Here is a 22,174-nt window from a genome sequence, read left to right on the forward strand (position 1 = left end):
GCCATCAGCGTGAAAACGTTTACCTCTATGGAGACTTTATTAGATGCGAACGCATCTCATTCACTCGCTTTGTCCCTGCATCCATCCGGCGTTGTCGGCGTTGTCGGCGTCCACCCGTCCCCCATTGTCCTCGCCGCGCCAGCTGCGCTCTCCACCGCTCTCCGCCGCTCACCCCCTCTCCTCTCCGATAGCGAACACTCTCTCGCGAGGGGCATCGGATTGGATTCGATTGGCTTGGCTTGGATTCGATTGGCTTGGATTGGATTGGATTGGATTAAAGTGGATTGTGTTGGATTGTGTTGCGTCATAGCCGCGGCAGACGCACTGGCGCCGGCGCGTCCCCTCACCGTAATGCGCGCTATAAAACGCGGTGCCTGCGCCGCTCCGCTCCATCGTTCCAGCGCCGTTCCTCCGCTGTCCAACGCTGCAACGTGAACCCCCTATGCGTCGCATCTACACAGGGGTTCCCGCGAGGGGAGGTGGGAGTTTTTTCCCGGTGCTGATTGGCCGTCTCTTTCTTTCCCCTTGTCGCGCTTCTGCCGAATTCATTAATTTAACTTTGGATTTTAACCTCTTCCGAACTGTTGACGCACCAACATGCATGTGGATCCAGTTTAAACATGCATGTGGATCCAGTTTATTAGATCTAATTTTAGGTAATGCTCCTGAAACTATCGGGGCAATCATTTATCGGGACGGACTGAGTGACCACAAGTTACTCCATCTTCCTATCCAAGTGCCATTTAGTCATGTAGTTAAAGATAGCAAAATTATATGAGATTAATAAGGCAGATTACGCAACAATCAACTGAGGTTTCGAAGTATTTTTGGCTGAAAAGATGATGTCATTGTTTGATACTCGAACCGTCAATGAAAACTGGCGTCTCTTTCGGGGAGGGTGTGCGGGCTGGTCGAAAATGTTTCTTCCCAGGTTTACAATAACGAATGACTGGTCGAGCCCGTGGTTCACTAAATCACTCCGCCGGCTCAGAAACAAAATAGTGGTTGTACAAAAGCGCCAAAAATGGGCAAAATTAAGCTGCATGAAAACAGTACGATGAGTGCGCGGCGAGCTGCTGTTCTGCAATTTAGAACGCAAAAGACAAATATTTTTCCCATGATCCCCTCTCTTTTGAAATGGAATCTCCGGACGTTTTGGCAGTCGTTATCACCAGGAAGCAACGGCCAGCATACCACGCTACTTCGGGATGACCACAAACCCCTCTAAGAGTGTGACTGTCAATTCGCGTTCTTTTCATCAGTATACACAAGATAAGACCAATTAAACATTTATCCTTTTCCGTTATTCTTGTTGGAACGATTGGTTTGTATCAAGAACACTGGCTATCAAAGAAGAACATTCTACTATAGTGACGACAGGGCAAAACACTCTTCCTGTCAAATAAGATAGACTGCGGGGCTTATATAGGGAAGGGAAAGAAACACGCGCTTCGCTTCGAACACAGATAAGACAATCAGGTTCGGCCACACGCTGGCAGCAAAACCAAATTAAACAAATCAAGATTCAAGGTTTTTTTCCCGCTTTTATGCCTATTGAATGACTCCCCCACTAGCTTTCCGGAAACTCATTTGCAAAAATGAATGGGGGTAATAGGCACGTTGCACGGGACAGAGGCCGCTGTGAGCGCAGCACTTTTACTGCTAAAGTTGCCTGTAGCTCACGCTAGGGCATCGGTAAAGGACTGGCGATTCCTCGACCCGTTATAACCCACGGCCTTCGGCATTCCGTGCGACGATCTATGGGGTCGACACTGAGACAAGGGGGGAAAGAAAGACGGCCTTGATGAATGCATCTGTTCCTTTTGGCAATTTGTATTGTCTGCCATCTGACTGGTTGGCTACAATATCAACAGTTAACGCATTTTGGTCTGCGCCACGTAAACTGTTCCTTCTTCTCGTCCTTGCAATCATGATGTTGCCTTAGATGCCGTCTTTGTGTGGGCGCCCGTGCGTGACTCGTGGTAATCGCGGCTGCTACTGTCGTGGACACGGCGCCGATACTTAACGTGATGTCAATGCTACCAACCGAGCCCGTCATATGCGAGGCATCTTTCCTACAAGAAATGACCCCCCGAACCACCTGGATATAGAAAACAGCGCTGCTGCTTGCGAGGCAAACATCATCGTAACGTGCATGCAGCCCGTGATGTTTTCAACTGTGCTAATGTTTCGTACATTTATTTTCAGGCTATTAGGAGTACCGGACTGTCCTACGGCGGCGCATCTTTTTCGGCGGCCGACCACACCGCGGGCAATAGCACCCTAAATACCGTCAAAGATTACAGGAAAGAGCTGAGAAGCATGGTAAAGGATGGCCTAAGAGCTCTTGGATCAATCAACTTTGCTTCGAGTTCGCCACAAGAATCCCGCAAATCTCATGTTCCTTTGGCGCGATTCTACGCGGTGAGTTCCTTCTTGGCTCCTGGTTGTTTTAACAGAATATTTGGTGGCTACTCCCATCTGTCCCACCGCACCAAGGTGCGCATTTCCAAACGCTTGGCTGCACAGAGAACCCACGTGACATATCTTCGCGTGATAGAGAACGATAATTCAACGTTGCCAATGGCTGCACCCCAAACCGAAAGCGACCTAAAACATACAGTTAACTTTCGAGGTGGATCGGTCGCCGAAGTCGATGATCGACGCGATGATTCGATGAGATGAGCGCTGAAACGATGACTCGCTGGCTTTTTGGCCTACTGCACATAGTCGACGACGGTCTGCTCCAGGTAAACTCAAAATGTACAATATGCACAATTTATTTATACTACGTATTTACAACTCTCAAGGCTCATGATCATACACAAGAGGGCGGGCAAGTCCCGCGGTAAGATGACATGTCATCACCCCGCTTCAAAGGGGAAACCAATAGCAATCATCGATCATCATCATCACCAAGCGGAGCTCGCCGCTCTCGCCTCTCCGCTCCCAATCTCTTCTCTCCCAAAAACCTCAAAGTTCTTGCTTTTATCAATGAAACCCCGCCCACAACAGGGACGTCCCAATTTGAGAATGAGGTCGGCTCATTTATTAGCCAACACTAGGCCACTGATTGGCCACCGTGACAAACAAAGCTAGGTGGGTTCAAAATAGTCACGTTACTCGCCTCTCTCACTCTCATACAGAAACGCAGAGGTATTTCGCAAAACACCAACATAACAGAAATGAAAACCAACCAACTAAAAGCAGACCTAACGACGGGAATCGGCTCTCGGGCGGCCCGTATTAAAGTATTGTCATACCGTGCACGCCTATGTTTGTGCTCCTCGCCGCCAGAATTCCTTTCCTTTGTAAACACGTGGAGCACCTAACAAAGCCTGTTCGCATACCCATTGACACATCACAGCCGCCTAGTAGCCAGGTTCAGATGTGTCACGAACTGAAACTTCGCCCTGTAACTTTGATCAGTGCAACTATCAGACAGAACGTCTGGTGATCTCTTCCTATGTTTGACCCAAGGTTTGACCCCTTCGTGCATCTGCACTCTTCGAACAAGATGATCGCATCTTGCCTCAATCGCCACCTCGATCAAGAGCGTCTCCTCCTCGACTCACGTTCGGATTTCGCTCACATCTCGCAACCAACGACGTACACCTCCAAATTTATCACCAGCGGCTTAAAACACCCCTGGATCAATACACTTCGACTATCCTTATCATAGATTTAATGAAAGCTTTTGATCGAATCTTACACTCAGCTATCTTGTTCTCATTAAATAACTTGAGAGTAGGCACACATCTCTTCAATTTCGTTCAATCCTTTTTGTCTGAACGGACAGCCACACTTAAACTAGGCAATATACAATCCCCAGTGCTGCACCATCCCAACCATGGCACTCCCCAAGGTTCAATCTTATCTCCCACACTGTTTAAAGGGACCCTGCAACACTTGTGATCGACTACTAGTAATGTATTTTGGGATAAAGTCTATTGTCCCAGAAATCTCCTCCCGCAAGAATTATGAAAATCCGTTCACAATTAACGAAACTACGCGCGATGAGAAATCGCGCATAATCGTTCCCTCTCAGCTCGACCGCGGACAACACGACGAAAGCTTCGCGCTCTCTCCCGGAGAGGGGGGCGGCTCGCAGCGTTCTCTTCGGCGGCCTTCGATATATCACATGCCGGGTAGTTTTCTCCTTTTCTCCGCAACGCGGAGGGGCCTATTTTCGGTCTGGTGCCACAAAAAAGCAGGCACGGGTGCCTGCTCGCAAGTGCGCGCTCGGGCTGGTAGGGTGTTTTCGAAGCAATAAACGTTTGTAGTCGAGTGGTCCCGTTGAAAGGGAAGTATTGAGCTCATCAATCAAACTCCGCGTGCACTTAAAACACAAAAGAAACGGCAAAACTGTGCCTACAGGTTCGTACACAGTGATGACGACGACGGAAATGGGAGAATCTAGCCGCGAAGTTGACCAGTGACAGCCGATCGGGCAGCCATGGCCTATGTGACGTCCCTTAGGCCATGCATAATGAGGACAACTGAAGAGAGAGCGGTTGGTTTTTCCGTGTCTTTCACATCGATTTGCGCGCTCACCGCTTCACGTGCACGTGTAATATTTGGATCAGGTATTCCTGGCAGTGTAATCTAAACGTCGCGCAGGTTTACTTGCACTGCTCAAAGAGTGTTGCAGGGTCCCTTTAATATAGCTCTTATTCCTATCCCTACGTACTCGCCAAGATCCCCTCCCTCCACAGTAGTCTATACGCCGACGACATTTCAGTTTAGGTAACTCATGGCAGTGTTGCCCACATAGAATCCACCCTTCAAATCGCTACTGACACCATACAAAACTTCTCCCAGTCGGCAAGCCTATCATGTGCCCCTGAAAAGTCCCAAGTACTCCCAGTAACCCCACGCCGCCGGGCTGCCTCTTGGCCTCCCCCCATACAAATCCACATAAATGACCAGCCAATAACACCTACGTCAACCCTCACCACACTCGGACTGACCCTACAGCAAAATCGAGGCAACTCTTCCACAATAAAAATACCCAGCCGACACGCGACAAAAATAGCAGGACTCATCCGCCGGATCACCGCCCGCCACCAAGGCCCCGCCCAAAACAGACAGATTACAACTGGTTACAGTTCTTTTCACATCACGCCTCAGCTACTCTATATCATACTTATCACTCACGAAGGCGGAACGTGACAAATTGGAAGCCTTACAGCGCAGGGTATACATAGCAGCACTTCCTCCCAACACCTCCACAAACCGCCTTCTCTCAACTTGCACCTTTAACACCACCCCGAGCTCATAGAAGCCCACCGCCTTAGCCAAATCTCTCGTCTATCCGGAACCCCCACAGGTTCGATTATCTGGCACCAACTAAACCTCACTGCTCCAGTCGACTTTCCCAATTTTACCATCTATCGCTATCCTACCGTGAAAGCCACGAAATCCTTCCCCTTCCCCGCCACATGCATCCTGCGCACAACGCATACCGACGAAGGACCCGCGCGTTGGCGCACTTACGCCTATTCCCCCCTCTCCTGACTCCATTTACGTGGACGCCGCAGAATACAGACACCGACAAACTTTCGCTGCTACTATTATTACAGGAGACAGACAGATCCCGGAAGCCACCATCCCCATAGCCCACCCCACGAGGCCGAGGAAGCGGCAATAGCGCTGGCCATAACACACCAACCGCCCCCATCTCACAAATTCTCCGATTCTAAGACGGCCGTGCGAAATTTTGCGCAGGGACACATCTACTTCTCTGCTCGCCAAATTCACTATCCCGCCCTCCTCCCGAACAAACCATATTCCTCCACTGAACCCCCGGCCACATGGGCTTTGGCGGAGCGGGAACGGCTCACCTGGCTGCTCGAGGACTGATTTACCGAGCCCCAGAAGTGGACGTCTCGAAGCACGGCGCTCGAAACTCCACAAACCCTTGCTTGCCTATAATGACCTTACTACACACTACCGCCTACAGCGGCTAGAACTACCTCCCCCTCACACGTCTCTCCCTCCACCCCTAGACAGATTATGGCGACAATTACAGACCCCTTCCCTCCCCACCAGACACGTCCTCCACCACATCTATCCCACATTATATCCCCACCCAAACTGCCCGGCATGTGGCGCTCGAGATACCACGGCGCACGCCATTTGGGAATGCCCCTGTTTTACCCCGCTCCGTTTACCCAACCCACCCACTACCTGGCTGGAGGTGACCGGGAGCTCCTCACCCGAGCTACAGCTACTGACCACCACTAGGGCGCAAGATTACGTGGCGCGCCTTCTCAACCTAAGGGACGCTCGCTATAGCCTCGCCAGAAATAAAAGGTTTTCTCTCTCTGAGGGGGTTTGAGCGTCTATCAGTGATGACGATGATGACTATGTAGAGGAGGAGGAAGAAGACGATTGCAGCCTTCTTTATTCACAGAAATTTACTGCTCCCGCTGACGATAAATCCGCCTATTATATAATGTAGATAGTGCTACGCCGGTAGCGAAGCCAGGTATGGGTCTCCCCGAATTTAAAGGAACAACACGTTGTTTAATACAGCCCATGTGTTTTGGCGGGTGTGCCTGATAATATATTTGTATGGTGCAGAGGCTGATACAGAATTTTTGGGTGGAGGAGGAGGCAGCTTGTGAGACGTCATACCTGATGCCCTGCATGGGGCGTCGACTCCCAAATTGACGCACACGCTTTCAGAGGCGTGTGAAGATGCTTCTGCGCTAGCATTTTGTTATTGCCGTAGCTTAGCCTACCTGGTCTAAGGATGCCGACAGTACAAAAATAAGCGCACCAATCCACTCTGTGAAGGTGGTTGGAAAGCGAAGGTGCAAACGACACCTGCAGCGATTACCCAAGCGACGTTACTTGAATTCACACACGTGGCTGCAGAAAGAGTGAAACCAGAAACAAAAGCACTTTTCCAAACCCTTATTACTTCAAGGGGATATCCTTTTCTAAGGTTATTTCAATACAAGATTTATGAACGGTGGTTAGTTGAGTTGTATTCGTGAAACACGCGAGTGGAAACTTTTTTATAAAACTAAAAGCAGAAACATGGTGTTAGACGGGGAAGTTAGATGCTATGCGTTGGTGTTAGCTTCCTTTTTTTTATAACTCCTAGCGCATGCGCGAGGCACGGACACGGCCACTACACGTGCCGGGGGCGGAGAGCACAGCGGTGCGAGAGGTCGCGTGACGCTATCACGTGGCATTCAGCAAGAACGCATGGAGTAAACACGCAGATGTGCTCGGTGAGTGCACCATCTGTCTCCCCGCCATCCGCGTGGGCTCGTAACTCAATCGGTAAGACAACGGGCTCTCGCTCCGTTTCTCTATTTGTTTCAGGTTCGATTCCTGTAGGTGCCAGTAACTTTTATCACTGCAGGAGTTTTCTGTTCACACCAACCGTTGCGGCAGAACCCTTGGGGGGTAGAGGTAAAAAGCTTCGCTTAAAAATGATCCATATTCGCGGCCAATCTTGCCATTAAAAACGTAATAAAAACTACGAACACGTCTCTTTTTTGCAGTACTGAAAGGAATCTCTCTCTAAATTCAAGGTTGTCTTAATGGCAAGACAGGCAGAGCTTAGAAATAGTTTTTTAGATGCAACGCATCTCATGCTCGCCCCTCTGTCCTTCCTGCGTCGGTCCGGCGTTGTCCGCAGAGCTGCGCCTCTCCTCCTCTCCTCTCTCCGATAGCGAACACTCTCTCCCAAACAGCTGCGGGTTGGCGCAGCGCGCTCTCACTCCGTTGCTAGGCGCCGGTGGGCGGCGCTGTGCGCGCTGCGCATGTGCAGTACTCTCTCTCTCCGCGCTCTCCTCGCCTTCGGGCGCTGTGAATATAAAGCGGCATGCCGCGCTCCGACGGCCCCAGTCGACGGTCGTCCGCATTACGCTTGCACTCTCTCGCAGTACTCGACGATTCCTTGATGCAATGGTCGAGCCCCTAACTGTGCACTTTACGGACCACAAGGCACTTATTCTCGTCTCGTACCTGAGCATACGTGTACTGCATGTGCATTGCATGGTGAAAATGGTACATTACGCCCACCTCCCCTTTGCGTGAGAATCCCTGCTATAAGCGCAATCAATGCGATGGAAAACGCCAATGGAACCCCCTTATGAGATGCGTTGCATCACCCCAGGGTTCCCGCGAGGGGAGGTGGGCATAATTTTTTTTTTATTTTGAAATCCTTAGAGCGTGGAGATAGCATACGCAAATAGACTGTTTATATAGCTCCTTAGTGCCCCTACAGATTGTACTAAATTAAAAAAAGCGGCAGGCAGCACACACATATGCATGCATATAACAAAAGTTCTTCACGATTTCAGTACTGAAATGAAATGTGGCACTCACACACAGCTCAAAAGTTCAGAAAGCCGCAAAGCCGTTACTCTACTTGGATACCGAACAGTGCAGGTATTATTATTATCATAAAACAGTCTTATAAAACTGCCTGTGACATGTCCAGCTTGTCGCTGGGCGGAGGAAAGGTCCTTCAGGCCAAGCGGAAGGCCTTGGGGATATCGCTGTAGCTTTTCATTCGGTCTTTGGTGCTGTACCACGGACGGTCGTCACCGGCGCAGTTTGTTAGCTCGCGTGCCCTGGCGTCTGCCGTCTGGTTGCCATTACGATGGTTCTTGGAGACTTCTCCCATGTGTGCGGGAACCACTGGAGTCGGGTTTGTGATTCTAGTTCGCCGCGGAATTGGCCTCGGCTTAGGATTCGCATCGCTCTCGGCGATGTGCATCCTTTGGCGAAGTTCCTGATCGCTTGTCTGGAGTCGCAGAGAACCGTTGTGCACGCCGGATCCGTGAGGACGAGGGCCACTGTTATTTCCTCCGCTTCTTCAGCGTGTTCGCATGCCATGCTTGCTGATACCTTTGTCGCCCCGTCTGAATCTACGACCATCACGGCAAATCGGGAGCCTCTCCCGGAAGCCTCAGTACTCCAAAAACAAACCATATATGATACTGGTGTCGTATATGGTTATGAAAGTTAACATTAATAAATGTAAAGTTATGCCTGTGTCCCGGAGTGCTTGCAGTCAATTTACTTACAATCTAAATGACACACATCTTGCATCTGCTACCTCGTGCATAACATCAAGCCTCAATTGGGCACTGCACATCGCACAAATAATCAGCAAGGCTAACCGCACGCTCGGGTACCTAAGCCGTAACATTTGTAGAGCTCCATCTTCATTAAAACTAGCCCTCTACAAAACGTTTATTCGACCTGACTTAGAATATGTTACTTTGGTATGGGACCCCTGTTACCTAAACTTGATTACATCGCTTGAACTAGGTCAGAATAAATCTACGCGTTTCATATTTTCTAGCTATAACAGCCTAGCAACTTTTCATAAATTGTACCGCCATTCTATCTCGCACGACGAGCTTATTCCTTTGCCCTAGTATTTTCCCCATCACCTTGAAAATTGCCACAAAGTTGACATTACCACTTACCGTACTGCAGTCGAACCTTGTTATAGAAAAGTAATATCAGGGCAGTAAATCAGTCCGTTATATCCGATATTCGTTGTAATAGTAGAGGTAATATTGGCTCTAAGAAATGGGCAATCTGGTTTGCGCTAAAATCGTGGATACTAAAATGCATTATTGTAGCATTCGAACCTGCTATATAAGTGGTGATCCTTCCCTGTCCCCCCGTGGCAGTTCAAACTAAATTGAACGGAACGTGACACGGTGAAATAAAAACAGAGCGAAGTCCGTTTGAAAAAAAAAACAAGCCTGCAATGTTATTAATTTGAAAAAAGTATGATCTTCGTTTCGCCGATTTTCACAGCACGGCAGGATGAAGTTTGCCACAGTGTCCACGCACGAAAACTCCTTTTCTAATTTTCTAGTTTTACGAACTGTTATCTTGCAATTATTTTCTTGGTTTTAAAGCTAGCTTTCGGGTTCCGAGCCTCACGCAAAGCAAATATTTCTACGTTATAGCCGATATCGCGCGGCTCTGGTGGTTCTTGTTTCTTCATAAAAGAACAAGTATCAATGAAATAAAGCGGGAACAACCGATGTTCCTATTTAGTTCGCTATAGCGGATACTTCGCTACATCAGCGTTCGTTATAACGGGGTTCGACTGTAACACAGGAACGCAGTTGTCCTTGCCTCGTTCTTCTCGTGAACAGAATCACCTTGCCCCTGTAATTGTATCTATTAATGACAACCCCATTTTTCGTGAAACACTAGCTAGAACGGTATACGCTTTAAAGGGGTCATGAAGACAAAATGCAAGTTTGGTTCATTCAAAAGAACGCCTCTTTAAAATCATGCTGACACCACTTCACGACACCGCTTTTAACGTAAACTTCGCTCAAATAAGCTATATAATTAGGAAGAAAGGGAATTGCCATGCTACCCACTAGCTCATTTCCCACAACAAAACCTATGATGTCATATCAGCCAGCTCTGCGATTGGTGGAGGCCGGCAACAGCAAACACAAATATGGCAGCTTATAAGCTTGCCGAACGAGCTATTTGCTATTAAATTTAGGGAACGTTCTGTTTTATATCAGCAAGAATGACGGGACGAAAGCACACGTAAACATAGAATTACCGATGCGTACTGCTATTTGTGCTGCGCGCACTGTGCTTGGTTTAGGCGCACAGCACTGAGGAGTTTTGGGGTTGCGTCAGACGACACTGGTCGATTGACGTAAGCGACGGTGTCTTACGTGACCATATTTGTCGAGCGAGCACTACTTATGAAACGATTTTTTTCTCCATCAACAAAAATAAGCCAGATTTAAATACGGTCACAATCAAACCAAAGGTCCAAAACACCTTGCCGCGGTGTTGTAGCGCCATCTAGATCCCCGCTCCAGTTTCGCTTAACAAGTCTTCGCTCCAGTTTAGCTTAAAGACCTGTTCTTATGATTTCATTGCAAACGTCGTTCAAACACACGTTTTGGAGCGAGAATCAAAATTTTAGCTTAAATTGATTAATTTTGCAGTGAATAAAGCATCGTTTGCTTACGGACAAGGCCTGGAGGCACTATAAAACACCGAATATTTCGAATAAAATCAACTTGCATTTTGTCTTCGTGGCCTCTTTAATGTATTGTTGGCCTTTGTACGCTGACGTTCTTGCTTGCAATCGCGCTAAGCCTGTATTCTGTTTTTTCTGTTTACCATGTACCATGTGTCTTCAATGAAAACCACTCCCCTCTGTAGTGCCATTTGACTCTGATGGTATAATAAATAAATAAATAAATAAATAAATAAATAAATAAATAAATAATCAATAAAGAAGTGAATAATAGAGAAATAAAGTTGCACGAGGCCCAATTTCACGGGCACCGCTCCTCTTTCAAAGGAAGAACGGGCTACTACAAAACATGGAAAACTTTTCAAGCCGTGCAAGGATATGGAGGAATGCACAGAGGTGGCCAGAGCCTTGCCATCCGCCTGATCATTGACGATGCCGCTCTCGCCAACATGGCCGGAAAACTTTTCTTCCTGCAGCCATTAGAAACACGCTCATCTACAGAACCCGAGGTTACTGTACCAACTGAAATGTACGAGAGCCGTATGGACACCTCATGTACGATTGCCGGGCTGGTTACAGCGATTGGCCTGTCAGGGTCAGAAAGCGCACCAGGTCCTGACGGCATTATGTGCTCCACGTGCAGAAACCTTTCTGGCAACATTGCGGAACAATTATTTCATTGATTCAATCAATGACGTCTCACTTAATTCCTTACACCGGAGTGGAAGGCGTCTTGGGTAATCCGAATTCCTAAGCCTAGGAAGCAAGCAGACAATCTGGGGAACATGCGCCCAATTTCAATGACTTCGAACGTCTTTAAAGTGATGTACAGCATTGCTCCTAACGAAAATTCATTGGCACATCAAGAATACTGACCAGCTTGGGAACACGCACGCTGGATTGCGCCCTGGCCTTTGCGTGCACGACAGCCTCCTTCTCCAACATTGAATCTTATGTCAGTCGACCTCCGAATCTTTGTAGCAATTTGTGTACAAAGACTTTGACTCTGATTCCGTCGTCGAGGGCTATCGGGAAAGACTCTTCGGTTTATATATTTGTGCTTTAATGAGAGAAGCCTCCGAGTCAAGGTGGACCGGGTCTTTGGAGAGAAAACAGCGAAACCGAATAGGCGTACCTGACGGGGCAGTGCTGTCTCCGACCCTTTTCAATACGGTCATGGCCAACATTGATCTTATGCTCGACAAGATTTCAGACACATCTTACGCATATTACGCTGACAACGCTGACATCTGGTCAACGGGTGGGTCGCCCGGCAAATAAGACCAGGTTCTGCAGCAAGCACTGGACACCGTCACTGACTTTGTGAAGGGAGTGGGTCTCTAGCCTTCTCCAGAAAACACAGTATTCGTCCTGGTGGCCTATGCACGCCTTTTCAAGTAGCATGTGAAGTACCACACCACCCTTTGTATGGACGGAGCCAGAATGCAAGCGAAAGAAATTATTCGCTTTCTCCGTCTTTCTACTGAAACGTTCTGTATATATACAGAATTATGGGAATACGGTTCCATACGGAATGTAGCGCACCGAGGCGTAACTGATGCAAATATTCGTCCAAACACAAAGGAGTTGAATTATTTCTCAATGTGAAGACATTTGGCGCAGTTTTAGTGTTTCTATCTTCTATTGAGAAATCACTCTCCGCATGTTTTCCGTATAGTCCGCATATATACGGACATGATACTGTTATGATGTTAAGGTTCGCAAGACACAAGGACCAGTTGGAGGGACGCAAGAATGAGGGATCGCAACACGGGTTTCGGTAGAAGGGAGGACGATTACATTTATGATGAGCGATCACAAAGACGGGGCGGTAAACAATGCAACAATGGGTAAATCAGTTCCAACGGAAGTAAAAATAAAGAAAGTTCCTCACGCAATGCAACCGGTGGTCGCGGCTCCGGCAACGGCGTTGAGGGCACCAGGCGATGGGCAGAGGCTAGCGCCTCAGAGGCAGCGGGCTCGTTGATGCGGCCCGGTGTTGGAGAGGGGCTGGGTAGGACAAGATTAGCAGGACCACGAAGATATTGGAGGTTGGGGGCGGTGAAAATATCACCACAGCCCAGCGTTGCTGGCGACGTGGTGCCCGGGCGTCCTTACGACGGCCACAGGTCACCTGGCCGTCCCGAAGACAGGCCCTGGAAGTGCGGCCGTGGAGCTTCTTCTTCTCCAGCGTGAGATTCTTCCTCCTCTTCTTTCCTGTCCGACCTTCCCCCGATTCCTGGCTGACTTGAATGCGGCGACATCTTGCGCGCAGCCTTTTCTTCTTCGGTTTTCTTTTGGGGTTTCGGGCGCCATACCACAATACCCCCCCCCCCCCCCCCCCCGTTTAAGAAAGTCGCTGAGGTGACACCACACGCACTTTATAAGTCCAGAAACCAAAAGGAAATAAAATCAAATTCACGAGTAAGTGTTCTGACACACTTTGCCCCAACCAACGCATTCATGTAAATGTCCAGCACAAAGTTTTACATAGCTGTGAGTCCCAAAATGTCCTGTAAACACTTCCACTGAATTGCGACAATCCTCGGTGTATAAATCAAAAAGGTCCGCTGTCAAAAAAACTTTTCCAGGCCAAGGTGAGCACTCGTTTCTTTTTCTGCCGGTCACTTCTTATTTGCCCTTCCTTTTATACTTCCAGCATCGCTGGCCATGAAAATCTTTCCTGCATAGGCCCTTTCGGGGTCTGGTCACTTCCAGCTTTCTGGTGCAACGGCGTACACTGGCGCAAGCCTCGGCTGACCTCATGCTTTGCGACTGTTCTCTACTTCAGTTGCGATGGCGCCGACATAGTGCAGAGCACGGCGGTGCTTTCGTGCTTAAAAGTTTTGATTTTGATAGAGATTATGGTCACCTCAATGCCTTTTATTCGGAAGAACTTGCAATTAACCTATTAATTGGGTTTTAATCAATTTATTAAGCGATGTCTTCTAGTAAATTGCATGCAAACGCCCGGGAACTGGAACGCCACTTCGAATTAGACGGAAAATCCAACATTGCGACATCGAATTATCGAGAGTCCCCGTATACCGCTTCTATACTCAAATATAAAACAGGCAAAAACACTTTCTAGTTCAGCCAGTTTGCACAAGATGACGGGTTGTTCTAGAAAGTGAGTGCTTTATTTCTTCACTCCAGTGCAGCAGCGGTATATTTCTAAAATCAGATAACTAGGCTATTAAGGACTGTAAAACTTTTTTTCATTAGAGCCCGATGTTTTTTAATGTAGCGGTACTGAATGTGGAAGTACCTTACAAATTGGATCAGGAGAGTCCCCCTTAAAGATCACCTCCTGGCATTAGACAGTGGAAACCGAGACACCTAAGCAAGTCGCTCCCGGTATTTCTACACAGACGCCCCAGTAGCACATGACCGCATTTCGCTCTTCTGGTACAGCCTCAAAGACGAAAACGCAAATGCATATCTGCATTTTATCAAAATTTCCAGCCAAGAAGCCGAGATCAGGGCCATTCTGCTCGCCTTGACTGAACATGCAGGACTTCATACAAGAACCCTGGACCTCCTGAACGCATAATAATTTACACTGACTTAATGAACCCAATTCAAACTCTTCGATAACGCAAGCGTGCCACCAGTATTGTCCGCAGTGTCAAAAAATCCATCGCTGACTGTTAACGGAGTGGCCTTCAATACGAAGTCCGATGGGTCCTTGCAGATAAAGAGGTTGAAGGCAACGATTAGGCGCACATAATCCCCTGGGAGCAAGCTTCTCTCCACCCCGCGCAGACTGTGTAGAATCTGCTGTGAAGACGCGGAGACCGACATCAATGCAGGGGACGGTGCCGCTTCGGCGAGCAAGGCCTTTCTTCAAAACGAAGAGTCGGATGTCCCCGACCCGTTGCCCCAGGGTAAGCCATCGGGCAACACTGGGCTAACGCATATGAGATTGGGCACGTCGGGCGGGGCAACCCGTACAGCAATTACAGCTGCCAGAAATGATGCACCGGTGACCTGTACAGTGTGGTACTTGTCCTGTTGGAATGTTTGGCACTCGCTGTTTGCAAAACACTGCTTGAAGACACTTGGCCCGCTACAACTTTGAGAGTGGAATTTTCAGCACTCGCTGTTTGCAGAAAGCTGCCTGAACAAACTTGGCCCGCTACGACTTTGACACTGGAATGTTCGGAACTCGCGGTTTGCAAAACGTGCCTGAAAGCACTTGGCCCGCTACTACTTTGATTCTAGAATGTTGGGCACTCGCTGTTTGCAAAACACTGCCTGAAGACACTTGGCCCGCTACGACTTTGACTGTGGAATTTTCAGCACTCGCTGTTTGCAAAAAGCTGCCTGAAGGCACTTGGCCCGCTACGACTTTGACTCTAGAATGTTGGGCACTCGCTGTTTGCAACACGCTGCCTAAATACACTTGGCCCGCTAAGACTGACTCAGTCGACGTAGGGCTCCACCACTTATGAAGCGCATGTTAGACACACTGCTGATTTTCATCTGAGAAGCAGGCATCGAAACTACTTCTAGTTGGCTTACTTTCCCGCCCTGTTTTCCCCCACTCTTTCGCGTCCAAATTTCCGACTCTTGACCAAAACCTCAGTTCGTGTAAAAGGGCTTCTCTTCTCCAGTATTTGGCGCTCTTTGCCGCAGTTGGCCTTGCGTTATAAAAATCCATCCGTCATCATTATCTTTTCCAATAATCGTGTGCACATTCATTCATGTATTTCAAACGAGAAAAACGGCTTCGGCCCGATTCGAAGACAAGCAAACAGGCAAAGGGTCCGCTCTCAAAACGGGATAAGATAACCTTGCGAGCGGAGAAGCTCGGAAGAAAAAATAAACAAAGTGATTGTCAAGGAGTGCTTCCAAACAATTTGCATCTCAAAAATGAAGCCAACCACTACATTGCACGATATCAGAACCTGGATCTAAAGTGAGAATGTAAATAATCGAAAAAAAAATGCCCAAACTCTAACAAATGCCTCCTAATGAGTTCACGGTTTTGAGCCGGATTTCTACATCACTTTTATTACTTTGCCAAATTATCTTTGCTTGCTTGCAGTTTTTTTTTAAATACAGCACACGGATAGTGCTTTTTGTTGGTTTTTATGGCGAACTAGTATGGCAGTAATATACTTCATGCAACACGTCAGGTACAGAAAATTCCTGTGAAGTACGGAAAATCCCTGTGAGGTACATAAAATTCCTGTGAGGTACAAAAAACCCCTGTGGGGTACACAAAATTCCTGTGAGGCACAGAAAATCCCTATGAGGTACACAAAATGATGATGATAAATTCTTTTATTAGGAAGGGGAGGACCGAAGGTCGCTGGATGGGTAAGATCCTGGATGGGTAAGAAGGATGGGTAATAGGGAGGGAGGTAGATGCCCACTAAATCACGCTCGCCAGGCCACTGGCAACGCCAAACTCGGCTAAGGTCACCAGGTGTTGAGGATGTTCCAGAATGTGCCTCTGTAATGCTTCTATATCTGAATTCTGAAAAACAATATGGTTTAGTCTATGAAGACCAAAGCGGAGCAGTGCAGAACAAGATGGTTCATGTTTGCTTCACACACAGTGTGACAGAAGGTACATCTGCAGGGGGCGGTGGCGCCAATGCCCTTCTTCCGGTCAGCAAGTGTCTGCCATTTATGGATGATATGAGGTGTAGTGGCCGTGTTGGCAAGTACTTTGTTAATAAATATTTATTGTGATCGGCTGAAGAGTAAATTTTTAAAGATTTGTGGAGGGGTAATGCTTTTTAATCTCTCGCGGTGAAGAAACCGGAGGTAGCGTCGTACTCGCACCATTTCGAAGGGGCCGCCTGGCAGCGAGTCCGCGTAGGGGTGGTCGCGGAGGTCGGGAGATCCGAGCAGGAGAGACGGGAGATGTACAGGTATAACTCCAGATTGTGAGGTGGCAAGACCATGTGCCACCTCGTTACCACCCCCGCGATCCCCGACGTGTCCCGGCGTCCAGCTGCCCCTGGCGTCAACGTCGTTCCTCTGCTTGTGCTGGAGTATCTGGCAGATGCGTTGAGCAGTGGCGTCGTCTGTTTTAGGGTCCTCAATGCTACGTAGTGCCTCAAATGAGTCTGTATATATGACGGAAGGCTCGGTGTTGTCCCTCAGAGCTGTCCAGATAGCCAAAAGTTCTGCTTGTGCGGGTGTTGCGTGGTCCAGTGTGCAGACGTAACGTCTGGCTTCTCTGGTCGAGGGTTTGTACCAGGCCAAGGCCAGACGAAATCCATTAAGAGAGGTGTCAGTAAATACTGCATTCGCACACAAATTGGGTGCATGTGCTCAAATAGAGAATAATGGGAATGATGGCGGAGGGAACTGTAAATAATTTGTGCCAAGCTAGAAATGTAACAATTGTGTTCATACTGTTAACAGAGGATTGACAACTATCCTACTGTGGGCTGTGTGGGAATTATATTAATGTAATCACCAATTTTACGGCACTCTCTATGATGACGCGATCATTTTTGCCTCAAAAATAATGCATTCAGAGGTGCAAATGAAGTTACTTTGTAGTGTCATTCGAAGGCAGCTGAAAACCCACCTGTTACCATAATCATCCTCACTCTGCGAAAGAGACCCCGAGAATTCATATGTAGATTCAGTCCAGCTTTATAGTTTTACGTTCCGAAGCTAGCTGTTAGCGCCCCCATGTTTGGTGAGATGTTTGATAAAGACTCGAACTAAAAGTTAGGGAGAAACAGCCCTCGCCTAACAATGCGACGGAGTGTGTTTTCTTAGGGGTCACCCGAAAGGGAATACGTTTCCCGCAGCGGTGCATTTAAGGCATCCGTTCTGTGTAGGTGTTATAATGTGGTATATTTTAATGGCCACATGACCTTAGTACATAGTAATTTTGGTGAAAAATTGAATTTTCTAGGTGTTTTGCACACTTCGGAATAGCAAAAGTTGCCACCTAAGTGCGGTTCATCCCTACGCCTAATTCCACTCGGGACCTCTTCTGGCTTTTGTGTTTTACGGCTTCAGAATTGGTACAGTATGAATGGTTTTCAAAGGCTAAAAGCCGGGGAAAGAAATCTGTCGGCGTCCTTGCAGCCGTACTCTAGCGTTAACCAAACCTCTCACATGTTACTTCTGGAGTAAATGGTCACCAGCTGGGATATTTGAGCCGGCAATTTGGTTACACCAGCTTTTTACATATTCATAAAACAAAAAAGCAACGTTTACACGAACGCAAGTGCGTGTGGTCAAGAAATGCGCCCATGCACTCCGAACAGATGTTTGACCAGTGAATCCGCAGCATGCGGCTCCTCCAGCACTGCCACCGCCCCGGCCCCATCATCGCTTGCACTATCTTGCACGCAAGTGGCTCGTTGCGCGCGCGTTCTGATGAAAGAGAGGCTCTTTCTCTCCTTCCGATAGGTCGTCCCCGCTTACCAGGGTCGGTAGACGCGAGAGCGTAGCTACGCCGTAAAAACCCAACCGATCTCTATTCGTTTTTTTTTTTTTTTTTTTGGGGGGGGGGGGTTCTGACACCTCTTCATCCTGGTTATTTCGCGCATGCGCATAGGGTTCCACAAGAGAAGCTTTCTGCGTACATGGTACCGTCAAATTTTCCTCTCGGCGAGCAATATAAAGCTTCGCTTTAAAAGGATATTTTGGCTGCACTTTTAGTCGAGTGTCGGAAAGTAATATTCGGGTACGTAAAATCATACACTAGAAATACCACCCTTACCTACCTATAACTATAACTTAAGGAATCCTCTTTTAACATGGGGACGTATCTCAATCGTTTTTTATGTAAACGTGGCAGACCATGTTTCTACTCTGGATACGGTTTTACGTAAGGACGTCAAGTTTCGGGAAGTAATCAGGTTTGAGTTATCCCATTCAATTCAAAGTTGTGTATGTAAGATGTTATTATTACAAAGCGTCCATCGCTAACCTGTAAATTCCTTTTTCTGTTTTTTTCTCAGGCATTAAAAAATGCACTCGGCGTAAGAAAAGGAAGTATGACGTTTCTCGGCGCTCGTCTTTGCTCAAAAGCGGAAATCAAATTATTCCTCGATAGCCTACCGGCCGTAGCGTACGTATCCTCTGGCTTCACTAACTCCTTGCTGTTGTCTGCGCGACGAACCAAGAAGTCTGTAGTACTTGCCGCCGAGAAACTTCGCCTTCTTACTTAAGCATGGGCTTGCAAGCTCCCGAAGGCTGAGGGTCTAGATCCGACCCTCACCAAACAGAACTGAATTTTGTGCCGGCCATCACTAGCCTTCATAAGGAAGGCGTAGTGAAGGCCAGTGTTAATTAAACCAGCTCACTGTCAGTTTGAGAATAGAAATCAGAAAGGACAGAGATGCACCCGCCTCCGCACATCCACAAATCAAGGTTACAAGAAAGAAGCGTGGCCAGTTCCGCTTATTATAGGCGATTTGGGCTTCTTTTTTCACCCAGTCGCTGCACATTTTTTTAATTACATGTCGTTTTCTTGGGCTAATCGGGGTTTTCTTGACAATACCATTATTGTAATGCTCGCGATGGTCGCTAGCACGTCCCTTGTCAACTACTTGGAAAACATTCTGTCTGGATGTGTTAAATTTCCCATTTCCCATTCTGATTTGCTGCATGCATAGCGAGGGTCTCTGTTCTGTCAGTCATGATGCCATAAGTAGGTTAAGAGGGTTCAACGCTGGTCGAACACTCTCAACATGTCGCAGACGCTCGATTCCCGGCCCGGGGGTTAAAAAGAATGTCCCCTTAGTCCCGAGTAGTCGGTGTGGCGCTGGCTACCACCTTCAAGCGCAGGAAACAAATACCTTAGCATGAGTACCCGCGAAAGTGGAGGGGAGCACAGCCACGCCGGTAACGTAGTGATCATCACACCAGAAGCGTAATCTGGAGGTCGTGGAGGCGTACCCCGCCCGGCGGGCATGTTTTTCTTCCCTTTCTAAAAAAAACTCTACCTGGTGCAAGCATAATAAATGACCTAACACAATTCCTTGGCTTTCTTTACTGCCTGCCCTTATTTTTACTCGATTGATTGTAGGGCTTAACGCGCCGACGCAACTCAGACGATGAGGCGCGCCGTGGTGGAGGGCTCCGGATTAATTTTTACCACCTGGGGATCTTTAAATTGCGCCGAAATCTTGTACACACGGGCGTTTTTGCGTTTCGCCTCCATAGGACAAGCGGCCGCCGCGGCCGGGAATCGAACCCGCGACCTCGTGCTCAGCAGCGCAATGCCTTAGCAACTGAGCCAAGGTTTCTTTCTTAACTCAACCAGCCAACAACATAACCATGCCTGGTATATATATATATATATATATATATATATATATATATATATAGTAAGGAAATGAGGGGCTCGTTGAGGAAATACAGAAATATAGGTCGGCAGTCTACAATGCCAAAGGAGGCATAGGGGTGTGGTTGGGCTCTTTTCTTTTTCACTACGATTAATTAAGTAAACATTTTTTTTAAATATACAGAAGAAAGAAAGAAAAACACGCGCCCAGAGTGGGGACCGAACCCACGCCTTTCGATTACATGTCGAATGCCTTACCAATTCGGCTATCTGGGCGACTGTGTTCTCCTTCACTTTCTGGGCTATATATATTTTCTAGAAGTGTATCTGACGCTTGAGGGTGGTAGCCAGCGCCACTCTGACTACACGGGGAGAAGGGGACCTTCTTTTCAACCCCCGGGGCGTGACTCGAACGTCTACAGCCTGTCATGAGCGGGTTACTGGCGGGAAGCCCTCTTATGCTACCTAGGCATCAAGGCTGCCAGAACCGAGACCCTCGCTAGGCTTTCGCAGAATAATATAGTAAGGAAATGAGGGGCTCGTTGAGGAAATACAGAAATATAGGTCGGCAGTCTACAATGCCAAAGGAGGCATAGGGGTGTGGCCCCTCATTTCCTTACTATATTATTCTGCGAAAGCCTAGCGAGGGTCTCGGTTCTGGCAGCCTTGATGCCTAGGTAGCATAAGAGGGCTTCCCGCCAGTAACCAGCTCATGACAGGCTGTAGACGTTCGAGTCACGCCCCGGGGGTTTAAAAGAAGGTCCCCTTCTCCCCGTGTAGTCAGAGTGGCGCTGGCTACCACCCTCAAGCGTCAGATACAATTCTAGAAAATATATATAGCCCAGAAAGTGAAGGAGAACACAGTCGCCCAGATAGCCGAATTGGTAAGGCATTCGACATGTAATCGAAAGGCGTGGGTTCGGTCCCCACTCTGGGCGCGTGTTCTTCTTTCTTTCTTCTGTATATTTAAAAAAAATGTTTACTTAATTAATCGTAGTGAAAAAGAAAAGAGCCCAACCACACCCCTATGCCTCCTTTGGCATTGTAGACTGCCGACCTATATTTCTGTATTTCCTCACCGAGCCCCTCATTTCCTTACTATATTATTCTGCGAAAGCCTAGCGAGGGTCTCGGTTCTGGCAGCCTTGATGCCTAGGTAGCATAAGAGGGCTTCCCGCCAGTAACCCGCTCATGACAGGCTGTAGACGTTCGAGACACGCCCCGGGGGTTGAAAAGAAGGTCCCCTTCTCCCCGTGTAGTCAGAGTGGCGCTGGCTACCACCCTCAAGCGTCAGATACACTTCTAGAAAATATATATAGCCCAGAAAGTGAAGGAGAACACAGTCGCCCAGATAGCCGAATTGGTAAGGCATTCGACATGTAATCGAAAGGCGTAGGTTCGGTCCCCACTCTGGGCGCGTGTTTTTCTTTCTTTCTTCTGTATATTTAAAAAAATGTTTACTTAATTAATCGTAGTGAAAAAGAAAAGAGCCCAACCACACCCCTATGCCTCCTTTGGCATTGTAGACTGCCGACCTATATTTCTGTATTTCCTCAACGAGCCCCTCATTTCCTTACTATATTATTCTGCGAAAGCCTAGCGAGGGTCTCGGTTCTGGCAGCCTTGATGCCTAGGTAGCATAAGAGGGCTTCCCGCCAGTAACCCGCTCATGACAGGCTGTAGACGTTCGAGTCACGCCCCGGGGGTTGAAAAGAAGGTCCCCTTCTCCCCGTGTAGTCAGAGTGGCGCTGGCTACCACCCTCAAGCGTCAGATACACTTCTAGAAAATATATATAGCCCAGAAAGTGAAGGAGAACACAGTCGCCCAGATAGCCGAATTGGTAAGGCATTCCACATGTAATCGAAAGGCGTGGGTTCGGTCCCCACTCTGG

General features: G+C 48.0%; 1 protein-coding gene across 1 annotated transcript in view; it reads left to right on the top strand.

Annotated features, from left to right (window-relative positions):
- Nucleotides 1–22,174, top strand: part of LOC144179617 (uncharacterized) — an 87,839-nt gene that overhangs the window by 11,994 nt on the left and 53,671 nt on the right. The window contains exon 2 of the mRNA XM_077708037.1: nucleotides 2,209–2,424. Within this exon, the coding sequence (XP_077564163.1) occupies nucleotides 2,399–2,424 (26 nt within the window). The 5' untranslated portion in view covers nucleotides 2,209–2,398. The remainder of the gene's footprint in view (nucleotides 1–2,208; nucleotides 2,425–22,174) is intronic.

This window comes from Haemaphysalis longicornis, unplaced genomic scaffold (genome assembly GCF_048455015.1).
Source record: "Haemaphysalis longicornis isolate Haplotype H1 unplaced genomic scaffold, Haemaphysalis longicornis Haplotype H1 scaffold_4, whole genome shotgun sequence".
NCBI classification, from domain to species: Eukaryota; Metazoa; Arthropoda; class Arachnida; order Ixodida; family Ixodidae; genus Haemaphysalis; species Haemaphysalis longicornis.